A 21121-nucleotide genomic window follows, 5' to 3' on the forward strand; every position below is an offset into this window, starting at 1 on the left:
TGGTGAGCCGAGATTGCGCCATTGCACTCCAGCCTGGGTAACCTGAGTGAAACTCCGTCTCAAAAAAAAAAAAGAATCCGATTAGCTTTTATCTATGTTCAGACTCTTAGCTGTTAACATTTCCTTTACAAATTTTTCAGTGGCTCACACTGTTCTTCAAATGAAGTCCTGTCCAAAATCTAATAAAAAACCAAAATAGCCCCAAAATGGAAAACTTAAAGACTCAATGGTACTCAACAGTAACCACCAGGTGGTGCTAATAATTTATTTTACATTCAGCTTCACTGACAACTCAGCAATAAGCCCTTCCTTTTTAAAGTTTCTGGATGGAGGGAATCAATTACTTGTATAAACAAGGTTCAAAAACAAAGCCATAACACCAAGTCTTCAAACTGGACTCTAGGTTTTCTTTCAGGCAGGCACCTTCAAGAAAACCTCAGAGAGATTCTTTCTTATAGAAAGCATAGGCTATCCACTAGTTTAGCATGCTATCCCACAGTATTCCTGGAAAGATTATCTGCAAAGATAAGACAGGCCAAATTTAATTATTCTGAATCATTATGCGGCACTAATCACGCTCAACATAATTTTCACAAACCTCTATTAGGCTAGATTAAAACTATGGAACATTTAAGGGTCGAGATGTTGGCCACTTGTTGAATGTTACTCTAGAGAACAAACATGTTTTTGGTAAATTTGCTCAAACAGGTCAAAACACTTTAAAATTCATATCTCTCAATAATTTAATAAATATTGTCTCATTAAAATAGCCACAGAAGCTACCAGCTATGGGTCGCTGCTTCATTTTCACCTAGAAGAATGAAATTGTTTATGGGCAGAATTATTTTGTTTTTAATTTCTTCCTGGCCTATTAGGCTTCTCTGTCTTGATAGCACTTGTGTTTAGAACAATCACCTATAATGGATTATTTTTCTAATGCACATAGCAATAAAGAAATGTTCAGATCTATAATCAGGCTGGGGAACACAATTTTCAGAAGGCAGAGATATGAAAATATTAATTTTTGTGTACTGCTTTAGGTATTGGTGCCACATCCATATCCAGGATTTTAATTACCTGAGCATAACATTTCTTTTTAATTCTTTGCAAATAACGCTTTGTTATTTTAACTCTTCTATCTTCTAACCCTTTCAGAAGGATCCCCCAAATACTGAAGAAGGCTTAGAAAACAGACATAGAGGTCAGGACATTTCTAGAAATATCCAAAATGTCAGATTAGGAAGAAGCCCCACATTGTCATCTTTATATAATTCTACTAAAAATGCCTTTGTATTTCAACAAGTGGTGTTGGGACTAGACATCCACATGCAAAAGGAGGAGAATAATACACACTCGCAAGGACATGGAGAAACCGGAACCTTTCTACACAGCTGGTGGGAATGTAAATGGAGTCACTGTGGAAAAGTCTGGCAGTTGCTCAAAAGAATAAACATACAGTTACCATTTGACTCAGCAATTCTACTCCTAGGTAAATACCCAAGAGAAATGAAAATAAGTCTACACAAAAGCCTACACATGACTGTCCATGGCAGTATTATTCATAATAGCTGAAAAGTAGAAACAACCCAAGCGTCCATCAACTGATGAATGAATTAACAAAATGTGGTCTATCAATACAATGGGATATTATTCAGCCATACAAAGAGTGAGGTACTGATGCATATCACAACATGGATAAACCTGGAAAACGTTATGCTAAATCAAAAGCTATTCTCAATGGATCACATACTGTATGACTCCCCTTGTAGAAACTATACAGAACAGGCAAATCAATAACATAGATTAGTGGTCACTGGGGGGTAGAGTAGATAGAGATGGGGTAACTTAATGGGTATGCAGTTTCTCTGTGGGGTAATGAAAATGTTCTAAAATTAGACTTTGATGGTCACACAACTAAGTATACAAAAACCACTGGATTTTATACTTTATGAGATGGAGTCTTGCTCTGCTGGCCAGGATGGAGTGCAGCGATGCAGTCTCAGCTCACTGAAACCTCCACTTCCCAGGTTCAAGTGATTCTCCTGCCTCAGCCTCCCAACTAGCTGGGATTACAGGCACCTGCCACCACACCCGGCTAATTTTTGTATTTTAGTAGAGTCAGGGTTTCACCATGTTGGCCAGGCTGTTCTCAAATTCCTGACCTCAGGTGATCTGCCCACCCATTCTCCCAAAGTGCTAGGATTACAGTTGTGAGTGACCGCACCTGGCCTGAATTTTATACTTTAAATAGGTGAATTGTATGGTATCTCAAACTATTTAAAAATGCCTTTACAAATTTAGTGACTTAATTTTCACTTAAAGAAAAATGGGAAGGTAATCTGTACTACTATGTATATTCCTCATCTTTCATATTGAGGACCAAAAGTGCTAGATGCTGCAGAATACAAATCCCATGTTGGTTCAATCCTAACACATTTAATTTCTCTGAGGCTGACAGTAATAGTGATAAAAGTAAAAAAGACACAGACTATTTTCATTTATTAATTCAAGCAAGTAATTATTATATATGAAAACCCCCACAACTACCTCTTTACATCAGGTGTCATGTCCTTACCAAAGACTTGAAATCCTAGCACACAGGTATATGTTGTCCAATCAATGTCCTTACAATCCGATCGATTCCTGATTAGTTTGCAGCCATTTGGAATGTCCCCTTTAAATTTAGAAACAGGAAGTATAATCATAGTGCTTGTGTACAAATGTATTTGAAAGTGCATCTTGATTCAAACTAGCCACGTTTACTTGTATTTATAATCCATACACTGAAAAACATTAAGACACATTTAAAAAGGAAAAGAAAGTGTTTACTTTAACAGGGTTTATAAAACTACAAACCATGGAATTTTTTTTTCTCTAAAAAGCATAAATGCCCATTCATTATATTCCTCCCTGCCTCCAGTATCAATCTGACGGAGTAATTTCTTATTACTACATGTGCCTTCAGTTCTCCACTATTAAATTCATTCATTACTCTTGGAGAAGTGAACCACATTTGAGATTCTCATTACTTTAGCTCAGTGTAGCATATGCTTTGTCAGGTTAAAGGGGTTGACAAGTATTCTCTGCACAATTCAAATTCCATGCAGCCTGTTCATTAGCGCCCCAGACAGACACATCTCAGCCCATATACATATATGATCAATCATACTTACAGTACAGTATTTCATAGTCTCCCGAGTTAGACATTATATACTTGTTGTCTGGAGACCAGTCAAGGTGTGTGATGTAGCTGGAATGTCCCTAGAAAATAACAGATTAATTGTTAGCATTTAGAGTTCTGACTAATAAACAGTTTAACAGCTAGCCAATACTGTTTTCTGAATACACATTTATTGGAATTTAGAAAAGATCTTAGGAAAGTTGTTAACTCATATTTAGAAAAGAAAGTGAGTATTTTCCGCCTGGCATTGATTCCAATAAATAAGCAAAGGAAAGATGAAATGCAGCTGCTGGGGTTTACATTACCCTCCCCACACACCACCTCAGTGTCCTTGCTCTACCCAACTCACAGGCTAATGCAGAGTATATTCACAGCTTAGAAAAACAGCCTCAAACTTGACTCCATGGGCATAAACACAGGAACAAATTTCAGTATATCTCCTTGAAAACAAAGTATTCTAAGCTGGCCCTTTCATTATTGTCATTAAGTAGCCATATGGCGTTACCACAAAAATAATCCCAAGTGACAGAGTGGAAGAATATGGCTATGAAGAAAAAATTCAGAAATATTTGAGTTAAATCTTTGTCAACTGCATGATGATTACCACCTGAATTAGTGGTTTGCAACTGATTTAAAATTACCTGGGGAGTTAAAAAAAAAAAACCAAGGTCTTGATTTAGGATCTAACTTTTGTCCATCTAGAGCTATGCTGTTCAGTGGAACTTTCTGCCATGATAAAAAATATTCTATATCTGTGCAGTCCAAAGCAGTAGCAACTAGTCCCCCGTGGATTCTAAGTACCTAAAGTGTTGCTGCACTCTCAGGGAACTGAATTGCATTTAATGTTATGAACAGCAAGTTGTGGTAGAGAAGTCTATTCTTTTCTCTACTGATTTGAAATACCCCTTTTATTACTTAGTAAAACTGCCACAAAAACATAAATCTGTTTCTGGATGCTTTTCTGTTCTGTTAGTCTATCTGTACATTCCCAACCGTGATAGTTCTGTGATATGTGGAAAATTTCAGATGAACTAGAACTATTTTATCAATCCCATAAATATGCAGAAAATCTAAATAAGATTGTATAGAATTTAGACAATAGTTTGTGGAAAACATATCTTTATTAGGCTTTTTTTTTTTTTTTTTTTTTTTAAAATTTAAAAAAATTTTTTTTTTTTTTTTTTTTTAAATCTAGAAACATGCTGTGTTTCTAGATACAGGCACATCTGTAATCCCAGTACTTTGGGAGGCCAAGGCAGGCAGATCACGAGGTCAGGAGACTGAGACCATCCTGGCCAATATGGTGAAACCTCGTCTCTACTAAAAATACAAAAATTAGCTGGGCGTGGTGGCACGTGCCTATAATCCCAGCTACTCGGGCTGCTGAGGCAGGAGAATCACTTGAACCACGGAGTCGGAGGTTGCAGTGACCGAGATCACACCACTGCACTCCAGCCTGATGACAGAGTGAGACTCTGTCTCAAAAAAAAAAAAAAAATGCTATCTCTAAATCTTTCAGATTTTAGTTATGTCTTTCAGCAGTGTTTTGCACAGCTTCCTGTGCCTTTGTTGCTATTTCTATTCTCAAAGCATCCAGTTTTTGTTGCTGTTGTGAATGCATTTTTTTCCCCATGACATTTTTGATATGCTTTTGCTGGTTTGAGGGAAAGTGGTCTTTACCTAGCGATTAGCATGTAGTCTGCTAGTTGCCTTTCCAATGCACATTATCCCTTTTCTGTTCAGTGCCCAGCTAAAACACTATTTCCCAGCACTTTTGAAGCTAGGGGTGGAAGTCATTGTGTGGGTCTTCCAGGAAAACTCTGAGAACTGACTTAGTGGAAGGAGTGCCCTTTTGTCCCTTGCTCTATTGGAATTAGGATGGATGGCTGGAGCTCCAGCAGCATGTTATGATGTTGAGAATGGAAGCAACGTATTAGTAAGATGGCTTAGAAAGAAAGGATCCCAAGTTCATGATGGCCTCTTTTAAATGAGACCATATCCCTAATGTGTTCAAGTGAATAGGTACTACACATAATTCTTAACTGTTACAGCAATACTGAATTCTATTACCTTACTGAAATCCTGCATTAATTTCAGGATTTATTTTCTTGGTGATTTCTAGGTAGATAAAGTGTTTATTCTTTTTTTTTTCTCTTTTTGATGTGTATTTCCAATTAACAAAATCCTGGCGAAAAGCAAACTTATTTTTATCAGCACTTCTTGCCTACTCGAACAGATTTTGTCATGCTTTTCAGAGTATCACTGCAACTTCAACATACTATATCTCCTGGGCTAAGATCTTTGAGTAAACCAGTGTTAAAAGGTACACAGGAATTTGAGTCAAGCAGAAAGCCATTATGTTGACACTCAGGTACATAATAAAATAATCTTAATTCCACTGAAAATTGAATAGAAACTTTTTTTTTTTTTTTTGAGATGAGTCTCATTGTGTCACCCAGGCTGTAGTGCAATGGCACAATCTCAGCTCAATGCAACTTCCACCTCCTGGGTTCATGCGATTCTTCTGCCTCAACCTCATGAGTAGCTGGGATTACAGCTACCATGTCCGGCTAATTTTTTTTTTTTTGTATTTTTAGTAGAGACAGTTTCATCATGTGGGTCAGGCTGATCTCAAACTCCTGACCTGGAGATCTGCCTGCTTTGGCCCCCTAAAGTGCTGAGATTACAGGTGTGAGCCACTGGGCCCAGCTGAATAGAAACTTGAGGTCAATCAGGACACTTAAAATCTTTCAAGGAAAATACACAACGCTTATAATTGTAAAATTATTTTTGAACTTTGATTACTGTTAAATGCTGAAAAATAGCTGTAGGTACAACCCAGGCTCATTTAGTCATGGAAAATAATGCTGCTAATAATACCTAATATTTACAGAGTAGCTTGCATATATCATCACAGCTAAATCTCATAGCAACCTTAATGAGGATGTCCACTTAGTAGGTGAGAAGGTTAGGATGCATAGACAAAGGAACTTTTCTGAAGCTACGTAACAAATAATTGTTATAGCCAGGGTTCAAAACTAGGTCAGATGATTCTGGAGCAAATTAAGCACAGCATTTTTTTTTTTTTTTTTTAAATACAGACAGGGTCTTTGTTAGTTGCCCAGGCTGGTCTTGAACTCCTGGCATCTCAAAGTGCTGAGATTACAGGTGTGAGTCACCTCACCTGGCTTAAGCATAGCATTTAAGTCATGCTTGTTTTTTACTCATTAAGAATTAGAATGTTTACTTGTACTGCACCTATTTTTGTCCTGTTTCTGAAGTGACAGAGACTGCGCAACATTAAAAGTAAATGCAAGCATTAGAAATGGGAGAGAAAAAGGAAGTGACAGGGTATGTGAAAAAAGATGAAGCCAAAAGTGCTCTTGTCTAGGCTCTTCTTGCATATGTTGAGATTTTTCAGGTTTCTAAGGTTTGATCAGACATCAAATTTTCACCTCAGTGTTCATCATCCTTGGAGACTAGTATACGCATATGTTTAAACTGTGAGGTAACTGGATTAATCAAGATTAGCTTGATCACAGAGCTTAGAACACAAAACAAAGGATAAGTGACAAATGAGCTTTTGGTACAGTTGCCTTACTTTTCTATTCATCAAATAAAAGCGGCAACTAGATAATGGTCTCTTCTATCCTTTATAAATGAGAAAAATGATTCTAAATATAAATTGTATAGTCCTTTTGTGATCAGACTTAATATTTTAAAAGAACACACAGAAGAGGGAATACAGGATAAATCGCCAAATTTCCAGTTTATCTGAAGTTTTCTGAAATGCCAAAATTTTAAGCACATCAACTTCAGAAAGATTGTAAAAGGTATTTCGTGACAGTAGAAAATGGAAATAAGTTTTAATGACTGGAAGAGTAAAGTTCTGTGAGTTTATGGAAACCCCATGGGATATCTTCTAGTTTGGAAGCTCTGAAAGTTAAACTTTAGAATTAACATAACACAAACCTAAGCAGAAAGAGGCAGAAAAGAATCATAATGACTCTAAGGTTGGCAAGCCTAGAGTATAAGCTGATTATAGGTATGAATCTATCCAAAAAACCACACGAGTTGGCACCAGTCTGGTTAGCAATGACAAAAGAGTCACAGAGACAAATGTGTCCTATGTTCAGGGTAGAGAGACCTGAGCCGAGATCAGTTCCAGTGGCCATCACTGCTCTACTGTGGATGCAAGCACCGGATTTGCTCACTTTCTGATTCTACTTTGGCTTCATATGTACTTTCCCTAAAGGGAAGGAATGCATTGGCTGGAAGATGCTCATGTCCTGTCCCCTTGGCCTTTATGTATTTTATGAATAAACTAGCATTCTTTTCTTTTTCTTTTTTTTTTTTAAGTCAGGGTCTGGCTGTGACACCCAGGCTAGAGTGCAGTGGCATCAACATGGCTCACTGCAACCTTGACCTCCTGATCCTATTTCAGCATTCCAAGTAGCTGGGACTATAGTGCATGCCACCACACCCAGCTTACATGCGTGTGCATGTGTGTGTGTATAAAGAGTCTTATTATGTTGTTGCCCAGGCTGGATGTGAACTCATGGGCTCAAGTGATCTGCCTCTTCAGCCTCCCCAAGTGCTGGGATTATGGGATTACAGGCATGTGCTACCATGCCTGGCCTAAACTAGCATTCTGATTAAAAGATGCTTTCCTGAGGTTTGCTTAGAGAGACAACTTGGTTGGCCAGGGAAAACTAGGATTTAGTGTCCTTACCTGTTATAGTTCCTATTGTAAATTGACATTTCACAAAGCAGCTTTGGAAAACTTGGTTGATGTAAGTCCATATTTCCAAAATGAATCTTGTTTTGTTTCTTAGCTTATGAAGTTGAGAGCAAGGCCCTGGACTGTAATGATGTCATCATTTATTAAGGGACCCATGTATCACCTAGCTGCCCTCTACCAAGAAGTGCTGTTTCACATCTTTGGGTACCAGCCATCTTTTCAACTGACATTTCCACATAAACAGCTACTGTGAAAAGGGGCTCCAAATGCATATAACTTAAAATTTGTTGGACTGTAAGTTATAAGATTTATTATTTTTATTAGAGATATTTATAATTTAGAGACATTTAATTAGAGATATCATAGTTTATTAGAGACACTTCCTAAAGCTCTAAGTCTACTGTTCTTCTGCAGCTATAATAGTCACCTAAATGTTGAGTAGTAACAAGAATATTATTAGAAATAGAAAATAGCATTTGAATTTGGAACTCTGAGAGTAGTTCTAGTTGAACTACTGGCTGAACCTTTCATTACAACCCCAAACAGTGCTGTAAAGTTGTAACAGTTCCTACGGGTATCTCCAAATAATACTTTCTTCAAATGCTTCAAAGATAAGAACTTCCTAACTGGATTAGGACAAGTCTCCTGCATTTGATCAACTTGCCATTTCTCAGTACTTCCAAGATCATTCTGATTATCCAATGTCACACACTGCTCTCTCTTCTGGATCAACTGCACTGTAACAGCACAGTAATATAAGATACGTAATGAAAAATCAGAGGTATTACTGTACATTGAAAAGGCTGCACTACTAAGAGTTAGTAGAACTGTGGCCAAGTCCTTGATCTGCCATTATGGCAAGATGACACCAATGACAAGTCATTAATCTTCTCTGGAAAGTGGGCTAAGTGCTACAGAGCTACCTGTAAAATCTTGATTCTACAAGATTAAGTCATATTTGATAAACAGTTTATTAAGGCATGGACTTTTTAAAAAAGGTTGAGATTAAAAATTGGCCAGACACAGTGGCTCATGCCTAATCTCATCACTTTGGGAGGCTGAGGCGGGAGGGCTACTTGAGGCCAGGAGTACTACTTGAGGCTGAGCAAGGTGGCATGAACCTATGGTGCCAGCTACTCAGGACGCTGAGGCAGGAGAATTGCTTCAGCTCAGGAGGTCGAGGCACTGCACTCCAGCCTAGGTGGCAGAGTAAGATCCTGTCTCAATAAATGAAAATGAAACTAACCAAAAAAAGAAAAAAGAAAGAAAGAAAACAAAATTAAAAAAAAAAAAGGAAAAATTTGGGGCCTGGTAAACTTGAGTGATCTGAAAATCTCTTTTGGTGGAGTATCTAATTTAATCATGTATACTATTCCATATGACAAACATTAAGTTGACAAATTAAAAGATAGATTTAAATAAATAGATAATGATTCATTGGCAAGGCAAACAAAAATATTTTGGACAAATCCTAACTCTAAGTTGCTTGTAGACTAGTTTACAAATGGACTGGTTTTAATATATGCTATAAAATATGCAAAAAGGCAAATAAGTCTGCTTCCTCAAATACATGGCCTAGTTGTTGCTTATATGTGGTAAGCAAAATAAATTTCAGACCCATACTGAAGTTTATTTTGCTTATTATAAGATGTACATGCTTCTAAAAATTCTTTTATTTCACTAAAATGAACTGATTTATGATAAAGACTGCTAAATAATCTGTGCCACTAATTCATCACATGATTTGCTAATCCTAATTTCTAAACATATATACCAAGAAACTCATCTTCTATAAAAATAGTAGTTAACATTTACTGAATACTTATTATGTGCCAAGCAGTAGCACTAAGTACTTTATATACATTAACTTGTTTTAGTCCTATGAAGTAGAAACTACTTTTACAGGTATCCTCATTTTATAGATATGAAAACCGAAGAAAAGTTTACATAACTCACCCAAGGTCACATTAGCTTCTAAGTGGTGAAGCAAGAATTCAAATCAAAGGTAGTCTGGCCAAGAGTCTGTGCTCTTAGCTACTACGCTACATTGCCAACCTTTCGTTTCTTGGCCTCAGCTGGACTGTACTTCTTAAGGTCAAAGGAACACATGTTGTACATATTATTGGTGCCTGGGCCATTTCTTTTGCTACGGGGATACCTGTCATACAGTCAGTACTTGGCATGCTTACAGAAATTTATTCCAATTTACATCCTATAATTATAACCCAATCACGGCAGAAGTGGGCAACAGATTACAGGAAACATCCTTCTATTAACTCTCTTAAATGCAGAAAAATATCCATATACATTATTTTATTTTTAGTGGCAAAGGTGATATAGGATGTTATAGGGTGTTGAGGTAGGTAGAATCATAAGATTAAACATGAGATTTTTAAATTTCTGACTCATTCAATTTTCAAAAAGTGTTATTCTAAAGGTTTCCTATGGAAATAGCTTTAAGAAACTGTCTTAAAACTAGTCAGGGAGTGACAAATATTAAACCCCCATGAAAAGGAAACGTCTTTTGAGAGCACACAGGGAATTCTAATGTTCTGCTGTCAGGTATTACCAGTTCCAGTTTTCAAAGACAAGCAGCTAATGACAGGAAACAATGCATACATTGATGTAAACATTTGTTTTTAACAGAAGTAAGGTTTCCCAATAATTTTACTTGTTTTACTTCATTACTTACAGTGCACCTTCCATATCTGCTATATTTTCTTCCATTTTCTGAGACTACATAGAGGTAAATAAAGTTGTCATGAGATCCTACAGCCAGGAAGGTACCATCTAAAATGAAACAGGTCAGTGTTGAGTAGAGAAATATATTGATAAATTTATTTACTGTTAATTTTACTAGATCGACCCTAAATGACTCATTTTACAAATGCTGTTAAATCTCATCAATTTAACTGTTGTTTGGCAATTGAAGAACGAATCCTATCCACTAAGTATACTTGAAAAATAAATGGTCATTCAGTCTAATGTTACACAGTCCCTTCTTGGAGATGCTTACAGCCTTGGACTCTAGGCTCATTTTCTGGTTAACTAAAAACTGGCTCCAGAGAGGTTATCCTGCCTTCTTGGGTAGAAGGACACCGTGTTTACATGGTAGGATGAGCGAACTGCTGCTTAGTTTAGCTAGCATATATATGTCCAATCACAGAGCAGGTACTTTGGGAAGAGACCACATTCCTTTCTTTTGTGGTGTCCTTGCCAGTACCCACCACAGTGCTAAGCATGTAACAAATGGTCAATAAAGTCCACGTGATCTCTGGAGTTTGACAGCTATATTTGCAGTGGTTAGTTGCTACTACAAGACTAAAAAACAATAAAATAAAACAAACCCCAGAGAAATGTTAAAATTTTTGTTCAAGAGGACTCTCTTCAGGCTTACAGCTTCAAGTACATACTTTACCTTTCTTTTTCAATTTAAAGAACACTACTCTGTATTTCCTTTGAAACAACTGAGAAACAATCAGAAAGATGCTTTGGATCCTGTGCTAATCCAACATCTACTGGCATATATTTTCAAATAAAGAAAATGTCAGACTACAGGGAAGAATGGTATGAATCAAAGCCACATTAATAACAAAAAAAGGTAACTGGAGTATTATCATATCAACTTAATATTGTGGATAAAATACAAATAATTATTTTCAAGCAGGCTAAAGGAATATAACAAATTCTTATAGAGAATTGCTAAGTATTTTGTATTTTATCTAATTAACAAACCAATCATTACTATGTTATCAAAACAATGCACTAGATGCTAAGGGACTTGAAGGGCCTATAAAATTTGTGTATTTTGAATTTCTCTGTAATTTCTTTTATATTCTCTTATATATAAAGAAAAGGTTGCTAACTAGATGTGACATTTAGCCTAATACCTATTCAAAATTCTAAGTATGAGCAGTTCTGGAAAAAAGGGGATTTGATTGCACTTTATCCTTCTTTCAAATGCAAATGTAGTTGTAGTAGTCCATTCTAAATTTGATGATTCAGAATGTTATTTAGCAGATCTTTTGCAGTTTCTGGCAGCAGAATTTAATCTGATGTTGGGGGAAACATATTTAATATTTAACAACTCTAAAGAAAGAGAAAAAAAAGTCAGCCTTATCAGAAGTAAAAGTATGCAATTACAGTGAAGCGCTGTGAATGCCAGTCGTGGGAGGTGGGAGTAAATTTGCCTACCTATTGAGTAGCGCATTACAGAGAGCTGTTCATTCCCGTCTGTGTGGATAGAAACTAGATCTCTGGTTTCTGCATCCAGAACAAACCACCTGTTAAGAAGTGAAAATCAAAATTTTCTTCTGATATTAGCATTTATAGAAGCAAAAGTTGTTTTCTTTTTTTTGAGATGGGAGTCTTGCTTTTTCGTAAGGCTGGTGTGCATGGCATGATCCTAGGTCACTACAAGCCTTGAACTCCTGGGCTCACACCACCATTCCACACCTCAGCTTCCTGAGTAGCTGGAACTATAGCTGTATCTCCGTGCTGGCTAATTTTTAATTTATTTTCTTTCTTTTTTTTTTTTTTTAAGAGATGGGGTCTTACTATGTTACCCAGGCTGGTCTTGAACTCCTGGCCTCAAGCAGTCCCCCTACCTTGGCCTCCCAAAGTAATGAGATTACAGGCATGTGCCACTGTGCCCAGACAGATCTTTTTTTTTTTAATTTTAAGAATTTTTAATAGTCCTTAAGTATGACATATTTTCTTCTAATGAAGGATAAATTCATTTAGCACAATGCTGCTAGATACAAAATACATAAATATACATGGGTCTAGGCATATCATTTCTATTTGGGTATTCACTGAATGCCATTCCTGTCTCTTTGCTAGGCGCTATTTAAATAGAAATATGGGATTAGTGTTCTTCAACAGGATGGGATGGAAAGAACAAGACACTTAAGTTGGGAGAAAGGAAATGAGTCAACTGAAAGAAAGAATGAATAAATTCAACCTCAGTAATGGTGGCTCAATACAATAGAGGAACTCACAGGAGGAAAATGAATGATAGCAAACAGAAAAACATCCTTAGGGAAGACGTAACATATGGGTTGAGCTGAACACTGAGGGAATGTTCGGACATTTTAGGCAGGAGGAACAGCAGCTGTATAGGTAGGGAGGTGAGAAGGACCACGGACAACCGTAGCAAGCCATTCATTTGGTGTGATTTCAAAAGAACCAGCAGGGAGCACTCTCCACCCCAGGACCTCCAACACTTAACACAGGGAAGCTCTAAATTCTTTGCAACATATATATTTTTGCATTCACATTTCTAGGAAAAGTCAAAATGCAAATGCCTCTTGAGAGCTAAAACAACTTAAATCCAACTACATCCTAAATCACTATTATCAGACCTTTTTTCTAAAAGTATTTGAAGGAAAGGATGGGTACTTCAGAAGAATGTGGTGAGACCAGGGATATGAAGCAAAGTTGGGCACCATGGACAGAAAAACTGAAGGCTGCATAAGTGAGAGGATGGCAGCATGCACAGTTGGTTGGAAGAATTCAGAGTTGAGCACTGCCACATCAGAGTAGGCACTAAATATGTGCAGAATGAATAAGTGAACAAATAAATCAAAAATAAGTCTTGAACATGGCAAAAGTCAAATTTTGGCAAGAGGTATTTAATAGTAGTACAGTACACAGGAGGAAAATGGATGGGATGGAAATAACAGGAGAAGACTAGAAAAACAAAATCACTACTTACTGGCCTTTAAACTCAAGTATTCACATATAAATGCTATTTCTCTTACGTAAGTAGATGACAGAATTTACAAATTAGGCTAACTGCCTAAAAGTTTCAGCCCATAGCCTACAAGTTACTAAAAATTCATTCATAAACTGGACAGGGCAAAAAAAGCAGCAAGTTTTTTTTTTTTTTTTGAGATGGAGACTCACTTTTGTCCCCCAGTCTTGAGTGCAGTGGTGCAATCTTGGCTCACTACAACCTCTGCCTCCTGGNTCCCCCAGTCTTGAGTGCAGTGGTGCAATCTTGGCTCACTACAACCTCTGCCTCCTGGATTCAAGCGATTCTAATGCCTCAGTCTCCCGAGTAGCTGGGATTACAGGTGCGCACCACCACACCCAGCTAATTTTTACACTTTTAGTAAAGACAGGGTTTCACTGTGTTGGCCTGGCTGGTCTTGAACTCCTGACGTCAGGTGATCCTCCCGCCTCAGCCTCCAAAAGTGCTGGGATTATAGGCATGAGCCATCATGCAGGGCAATTTTTTTTTTTAATCTTTATTTTTTACCTGCTCCTACCTTCTGAGTCGTTCCATTTTTAATTATTCAGATGGAAAAAATGTCACCACTAATAAAAACCAATAAAGAGAATCATAATGATTTGTTTTTTTGAAAGGGAGTGTCACTCTGTCACCCAGAGATGGGGTTTTGCCATGTTGACCAGGCTGCTCTCAAACTCCTGACCTCAATTGATCCACCCACCTTGGCCTCCCAAAGTATTGGGATTATGGGCGTGAGCATGATAACCCATATCTGGAAAGGGACAATTTCCCCCTTAAAAGAAATATTTAGGAGAGAGAAAAAGGCTTGAAGGAATTTTTTTTTTAAAGCTTAGTGATATGGTTTAACAGGGATTAGTGTATTCAAGGTAGAACTGAAGACTTGAAGATCCCAATTTTTTACCTTGTCAACAAAAAGTTAAACTCCGTAAAATATTTGAAGAGATTTATTCTGAGCCAAATATGAGTGACCATGGTGCATGATGAGACAGTCCTCAGAGAACATGTGCCCAAAGTGGTTGAGGCACAGCCTTAGTTTTATACATTTTAAGGTGACATAAGACATTAATCAGATACATGTTAAAATATACATTGGTTTGGTCAGGAAAGGCAGGACAACTTGAAGGTAGGTGGGGGCTTCCAGGTTATAGTCAGATTTAAAATTTTTCTGATTGGCAATTGGTTTAAAGAGTTATCAGTAGAAAAGAACTGTCTGGGTTATGATATGAGGTTGTGGAGACCAAAGTTTTATCATGGAGATGAAGTCTTCAGGTAGCAGGCTTCAGAGACAATAGACTGTAAATGTTTTTTATCAGACTTAAGGTCCATATTGATATTAAATGTTGGTTGGCTTTTTCTTAATTCTAAGAGATAACAACGCATGACCTTCCCATCATGGCCTGAACCAGTTTTTCAGGTTAATTGTGGAATGCCCTTGTTAGATGGTAAGGGGGCCGTAAAACCTATCAGAGAAATCTCTAACTAAACACATTCATAAATTTCAGTAATTTGTGAACTATGGCTGAAACTTCTATGCAACTAATCGAATTCTGTCATCTAATCAGGTAAGATAAATAGCTTTCATATGTGAATATTTGAGTTTAAAGGCAAATAAGCAGGAAAACTGGCACTTTGAAGCCATATGCTGCGTATTTAGCAATTATTTTCATTTTAAAAAGTGCACAGGTACAAGCCATATATAGTCAGTCCGATTTAAAGAAAAAAAAAAAAAAAGTGCACAGGAAGGCCCGGCATGGTACCTCATGCTTGTAATCCTAGCACTTTGGGAGGCTGAGGCAGGAGGTTCGCTTGAACAGGAGTTCAAAACCAGACTGAGCGTCATAGTGACACCTCATCTCTCTTTTATTTTAAAATAATATTAAAAGTAAAATATAAAATTAAAAAAGCATAAGAAATATACTTTATTGCAACTCAGATTATAAGTTTCTTCTGAGAATGTAATTCATTAACCAATTTTTATGACTATCCCTCTGAAATTGCACTGGGCCTAGAAATACCAAAGTTGATGCCAAGTTCCTTTTTAGAGTACAGGAACAAAATAATATCCCAATTCAGACTGAACTGACACACCAAGAGGACAAGATACAGAGCTGCTGTGTATCAGGTGAGTTTTTAATGAGTTTATGGAAGCTTTATGACACCCTCAAGCATTTAAAACTTATTACTTTTTTTTTTTTTTTTTTTTTTAAAGACAGGGTCTCACTCTGTTGCCCAGGCTAGAGTGCAGTGGTATGATCACAGTTTACTGCAGCCTCAACCTCTCAGGCTCTCAGGTGATCCTCCCACCTCAGCCTCCTGAGTAGCTGGGAACAAAAGTGTGTGCTACCATGCCTGGCTAATTTTTTGTAGCAACGGGGTTTTGCCATGTTGCCGGTCTTGAACTCAGATGGTTTCCTATATGCTTAACAACAATTCTTTTTGGTTCAAGAAAATAATTTCCTCCAAATCCTGCAGTGACCTGTCAAGTGTCTTTCTCAAAGAAAATGGACCAAACTTGGTCCAGATGGACAAATGTCCAAGTCTAAGGGATTTTAAACCTCATAATGATCTAGTACTAACGTGTTTTGGGGAAAATCTGAGCTAGCCTTCTGTATCTAAAAAGTATCACTAATTGCTCTTTCAAGCAGCTTAATTCTAAAAATCAATTATTTCAGTCAGTAGCATCTCTATTAGATATTCATAATTCAATTACCTTTACAGACCTGTGTGTCCATTATTCTGAAAGATTCTGCAGCATTATAAGAATAAATTGGAATGTTTTTACATTCCAGGTGTTAATTTGTATTTAACCACCAGAAGGAAAAATTGCTACAAAAAACCCTCTAAATGACTAAATTTAGTTAGAATTAAATGAATTGGTTGATTTAAAATATTTAAGTCATATATAAACAAAAAATATTTATGTAAGTATGTTCACAATAGTCTCACCCCATTAAAAATCAGCATTCCACATTTTTAAATGAGTTTAATTTTGGGAAAGTGACTTCATGTTTTTCTTTGCCTCCTTAAAAAAATTATTTGTGAGGAAGACTACCTACTAGCAGAGACAATAAAGACGAGTCCATTAAAGATATGTAAGTTATAAACATGTTAACCTTAGAAAGGTACTATGCAAGGTTTGCAAGTCAGGTCTTAATTTTAGAAAATATATCTTTTATTACATGTCTGTAGCATTTAATAAAAGACAGGATGGCAAAAGGTATAGCACAAACAACTTATGAATACTCAATTGTGTTATATGTGCTTCAAATCCTACCCTTGCATAAAAAAAAAATGAGAGAAATTTTCTGACATTTGTAATTTCACAATGGCAAGTCAAATCTGCCAACTCCTCTTCAATGAAGCCTATAATGACCACTATCATTTTGCAACTGAACTCCCTTTTAATCCCCCCATCTTTTTCCCTGTTCTCCTTCTCCTCGCATGGTTCTTAACATTTTCTAATAGAATTCATTATAATGGTTATTATTTTATTTTTTGTAGAGATGGAGTCTCGCTATGTTGCCCAGGCTGGTCTCAAACTCCTGGCTTCAAGTGATCCTCCTGCCTCAGCCTCCCAAAGCACTGGAATTACTGGTGTGGGTTACTGCATCTGGATTATTTTTATTATTATTATTTTTTTGAAATAAGGTCTTGCTCTGTTGCCCAGGCTGGAGTACAGTGGCACAATCTCGGCTTACTGCAACCTCTGTCTTTCAGGTTCAAGAGATTCTCCTGCCTCAGCCTCCCAAATAGCTGGGATTACAGGCGTGCACCACCACAGCTGACTAATTTTTGTATTTTTACTAGAGACAGGGTTTCACCATGTTGGCCAGGCTGGTCTTGAACTCCTGACCTCAGGTGATCTGCCCACCTTGGCCTCCCAAGTGCTGAGATTATAAGCATAAGCTACAGCACCTGGCTGCATCAGGCCTTATTTTTTATTCTGCCCCATACACACTAAAACGTGGGCTTCACAGGGCAGGTATTTTTGTTTTGCTTTCTGATGTATCCTGAATACACACAATAGCATGTAGCAAATGGCAGGTGCTCAACAGTTACTGAATAATTGTATGAATATACAGAACAACAAGCATATTAGTGAGCCACTTAAGAGATTAATTCTCCAAATCAGATTGAGAACATTCCTAAATAAGCATTTAAACATCCCACGACTTCAGATTACTTAGCTTACTTAAAGACCCTACCTGCCTGAGTGCGTTCCTATGGCCACCACTGTGCCACTTGGATGAAAATCTGCACAGTGTCCTGGTTCCTAGAAAAGAGACAGACAGCTGTTGGGGAGTACATGAGAATGTCTCCCTAGATCTATGGGGATAGTAGCAAAAACATTTGAAAATAACTTGTTTCATATAAACATAAAACTTTGATCAACTTTATTGCAGCTAATGAGAAATACCACATGGACATGAGAGGAAAAAGAATTTCAGAGCATGAAGGGGATATGCTGGCAGAGTAGTGAGGTAAAGGGACAACCAGCTTGTGGCTAGGGAGTGAAATAATAAAGATAGTAACAACAAACATTGGTGTAGTTCTTTAGTGTCCACAAAGAAGCTGGAGATACCTTTTGGGCTAGACAAGGTGGATACTGGGGTGGCAGTTGACAGAAAGTACAGTAAGAGACCACTCAAAAATAAGACAATAGAGCCTGTTAGTGAGCAGCACTTACTGAACCCAATGACAACACCACTCAAAGCCCAAATATTTCCATAATAATTAATGCTACATAGATACATGAAATCTTTATGATTTTGCCCTTGAAGGTGATAGACAAGTTGAGCTTTTACACTACCAACTTGCTTCTTTAAAATGGGTTCATGTTCACACTTTGAGACTAAACACTTCCCTCTTACCTCCAACACCCCTTTACTAAACCATATGGTTTAGTTATGGTAAGAGGGAAGTAAGACTAAGTGGTTTGAATCCACCCTTAGTCCTTTTTACTTTGCTGCTCAGCTGCCAGCATGAAGAGTTCCTGTGGGGGAACTAATAATCACATCTTGCTTCACTCACATCTACCAGCCTGGTCCATTCCAGCCTGTGTTCCACTGAGTTCCACAGGCAGACCTGCCTGTCCTGAGCACATGTCAAGAGCAAATCTTTGAAGGGATGTGTGGCAAGACCCCAAAGCTCATCTGTATGACCCTGAAAATGAAAGACACTCACTGTTATAAGAACCAAAGAATATCATAGAAAATATTCAGTTAATGGTTAATATCATACAGCTTACTTGTACTTCTATTTGGAAGCCATCATTAAATGTTCCCCGTAAAATAAAGTTTCGTGATGTGCCTACTAAAAATTGATCTGCCTTTCCTTCTGCTACAGCTCTGATTGTGCCATACTGATCAGGAACCTAGAAAAAAAAAAAAAGTGTAAAGTCACCATATGCATACTAACATGCATTAATTACTACTTGAAGCCTGCATTTATAGCTGTAAGCAATTATGGAGTAATTATGATGAAATCCCAAATTTGAATATGGTAATCTCATACTACTAATTTATTTGTCCAGACAATTACATTTTATTATACAGAAGTTATAATCATCAACATTCTTTGCTTCAGTTAATTTTAAATGTGTATTTTATATGATTTTAAGAGTTAAGCGTTAAGAATATGGAAAAAAGAAGTAAGTTCTATTAGATCACATGAAGAATGTAGTTGGGTTTTGTTACTTATTAGTTATGTTACTGTGGGTAAGTTACTTAGTCTAAGAAGCATTTTTCTGTAATATGAGATAATACATGCCCTACCTACTCTTAATTGTTTAAGGATCAAAATATAAAAATATTCTCACTACAAAAAAATGATAAATGCATTAGGTGACAGATATACTAACTATCCTGACTGGATTACTATACAGCATATCTGTATCAAGACATCAGATTGTATCCCATAAATATGTTCAATTACAATGTGTCAATTAAAATTAATGTGGAATTTCTTTGTAAATTAAAACAATATTTGTAAAGTATTATAACCAATAGGACTCCTTGGGAGGGCAATTTCATTTCATGCAATATATGGAACAATCTCAGTGAATGCTATGTTAATATATTTAATAATAATCTCAAAGAATGATTCTGAAATAATGAAATTATAAATCCCACTTTATAAAGTGGGATCTAAAATTACTCCTAAAAATACAAATAACTGAATTCTAAGAGGAACCCAAGTTTACGTTAGAAATGGCAAAGGAAGGAGTGAACTAGGTTGTATAGCAATTTTTTTTTTTTTTTTGGGAGATAGTCTCACTCTGTCGCCCAGGCTGGAGTGCAGTGGTACATCTCAGCTCATCACCATGGCTGGCTAATTTCTGTATTTTTAGTAGAGATGGGGTTTCACCGTATTGGCCAGGCTGGTCTCAAACTCCTGACCTCATGATCCACCCACCTCGGCCTCCCAAAGTGCTAGGATTACAGGTGTGAGCCACCATACCAGGCCGATTGTGTAGCTTTTAGTAACAAAGGATATGAGTTATCTGAGAAGAAAACAGTAATGGAAGCTGCATTTTCTGTATGAACTTAAGGTTGTGATTAAGCAACTCTTTATTATCTATCTTCCTGGAAATAAAATCCAAGAACAATATCAGGATCTTCTTTTTCAGGGGATTTTCCAGAAGATTTTCTCTGGAAAGAATGTTACATGTGGGAAAAAACCACTAAGCATAAATCCAAAATATAAATCACCAAAAAAGAGAAGAAAAATTAACTTTGTGACATTTGCTCTGGGTCTTTTTTTGAGATGGAGTCTCACTTAGTTGCATAGGCTGGAGTGCAGTGGTACAATCTCGGCTCATTGCAACCTCCACCTCCCAGGTTCAGGCAATTCTCCTGCTTAAGCCTCCCAGTAGCTGGGATTACAGGCGCCCACCATCATGCCCAGCTAATTTTTTTGAATTTTTAGTAGAGATGGGGTTTCACCATGTCGGCCAGGCTGGTCTTGAACCCCTGACCTCAAATGATTCGCCCACCTCGGTCTCCCAAAGTACTGGTATGCTCTGGTTTTAATGGGCAAATTGTTCTGCCTAATCTTTAAAACTATTCTTTTAAATTCTTTTGTTTAATGAATGGTCTTTTTGTTGAAAAAAGTTATCTTAAAGGCAATAACAAACTCTTTTCTTCAGGGGAGGAAATGAAATTATAAGAATTTAGTAAGTGTGCAAGAAAAGTTTAAGTTACCTTAATGTAGGACAAAATACCTGAGTTTATTTAGTATTTTGATATTCCACTTTCATCCTTACCTCTATTTCTCTTTCAGGATTCAGATCATGATCCCACAGAATTATTTTTCTGTCTTTTCCTCCTCCAGTTAATAGCATCCCATTTCTCATCTGACAAAGTGTGAACACACTGCCATCATGTGCTTTGATTTGTTTGCTGATTTGATATATACCTAATATGATAAGGGAAAAATAAAAACA

The 21121-nt window shown here is 37.0% G+C and overlaps 1 protein-coding gene across 4 annotated transcripts in view; it reads right to left on the reverse strand.

Moving 5' to 3' along the window:
* EML4 (EMAP like 4) overlaps window positions 1–21121 on the reverse strand; it is a 157759-nt gene that overhangs the window by 3945 nt on the left and 132693 nt on the right. For all 4 annotated transcript variants that reach the window (XM_017544876.1, XM_017544878.1, XM_017544879.2 and 1 more), the window contains 8 exons: window positions 20942–21093; window positions 18926–19051; window positions 18709–18840; window positions 17883–17950; window positions 12117–12205; window positions 10615–10712; window positions 3174–3261; window positions 2576–2674 (listed from right to left, as the gene is read on the reverse strand). In XM_017544876.1, the coding sequence (XP_017400365.1) occupies window positions 2576–2674; window positions 3174–3261; window positions 10615–10712; window positions 12117–12205; window positions 17883–17950; window positions 18709–18840; window positions 18926–19051; window positions 20942–21093 (852 nt within the window). The remainder of the gene's footprint in view (window positions 1–2575; window positions 2675–3173; window positions 3262–10614; window positions 10713–12116; window positions 12206–17882; window positions 17951–18708; window positions 18841–18925; window positions 19052–20941; window positions 21094–21121) is intronic.

The sequence above is a fragment of the Cebus imitator genome, unplaced genomic scaffold (assembly GCF_001604975.1).
Source record: "Cebus imitator isolate Cc_AM_T3 unplaced genomic scaffold, Cebus_imitator-1.0 Scaffold172, whole genome shotgun sequence".
Classification (NCBI taxonomy): Eukaryota; Metazoa; Chordata; class Mammalia; order Primates; family Cebidae; genus Cebus; species Cebus imitator.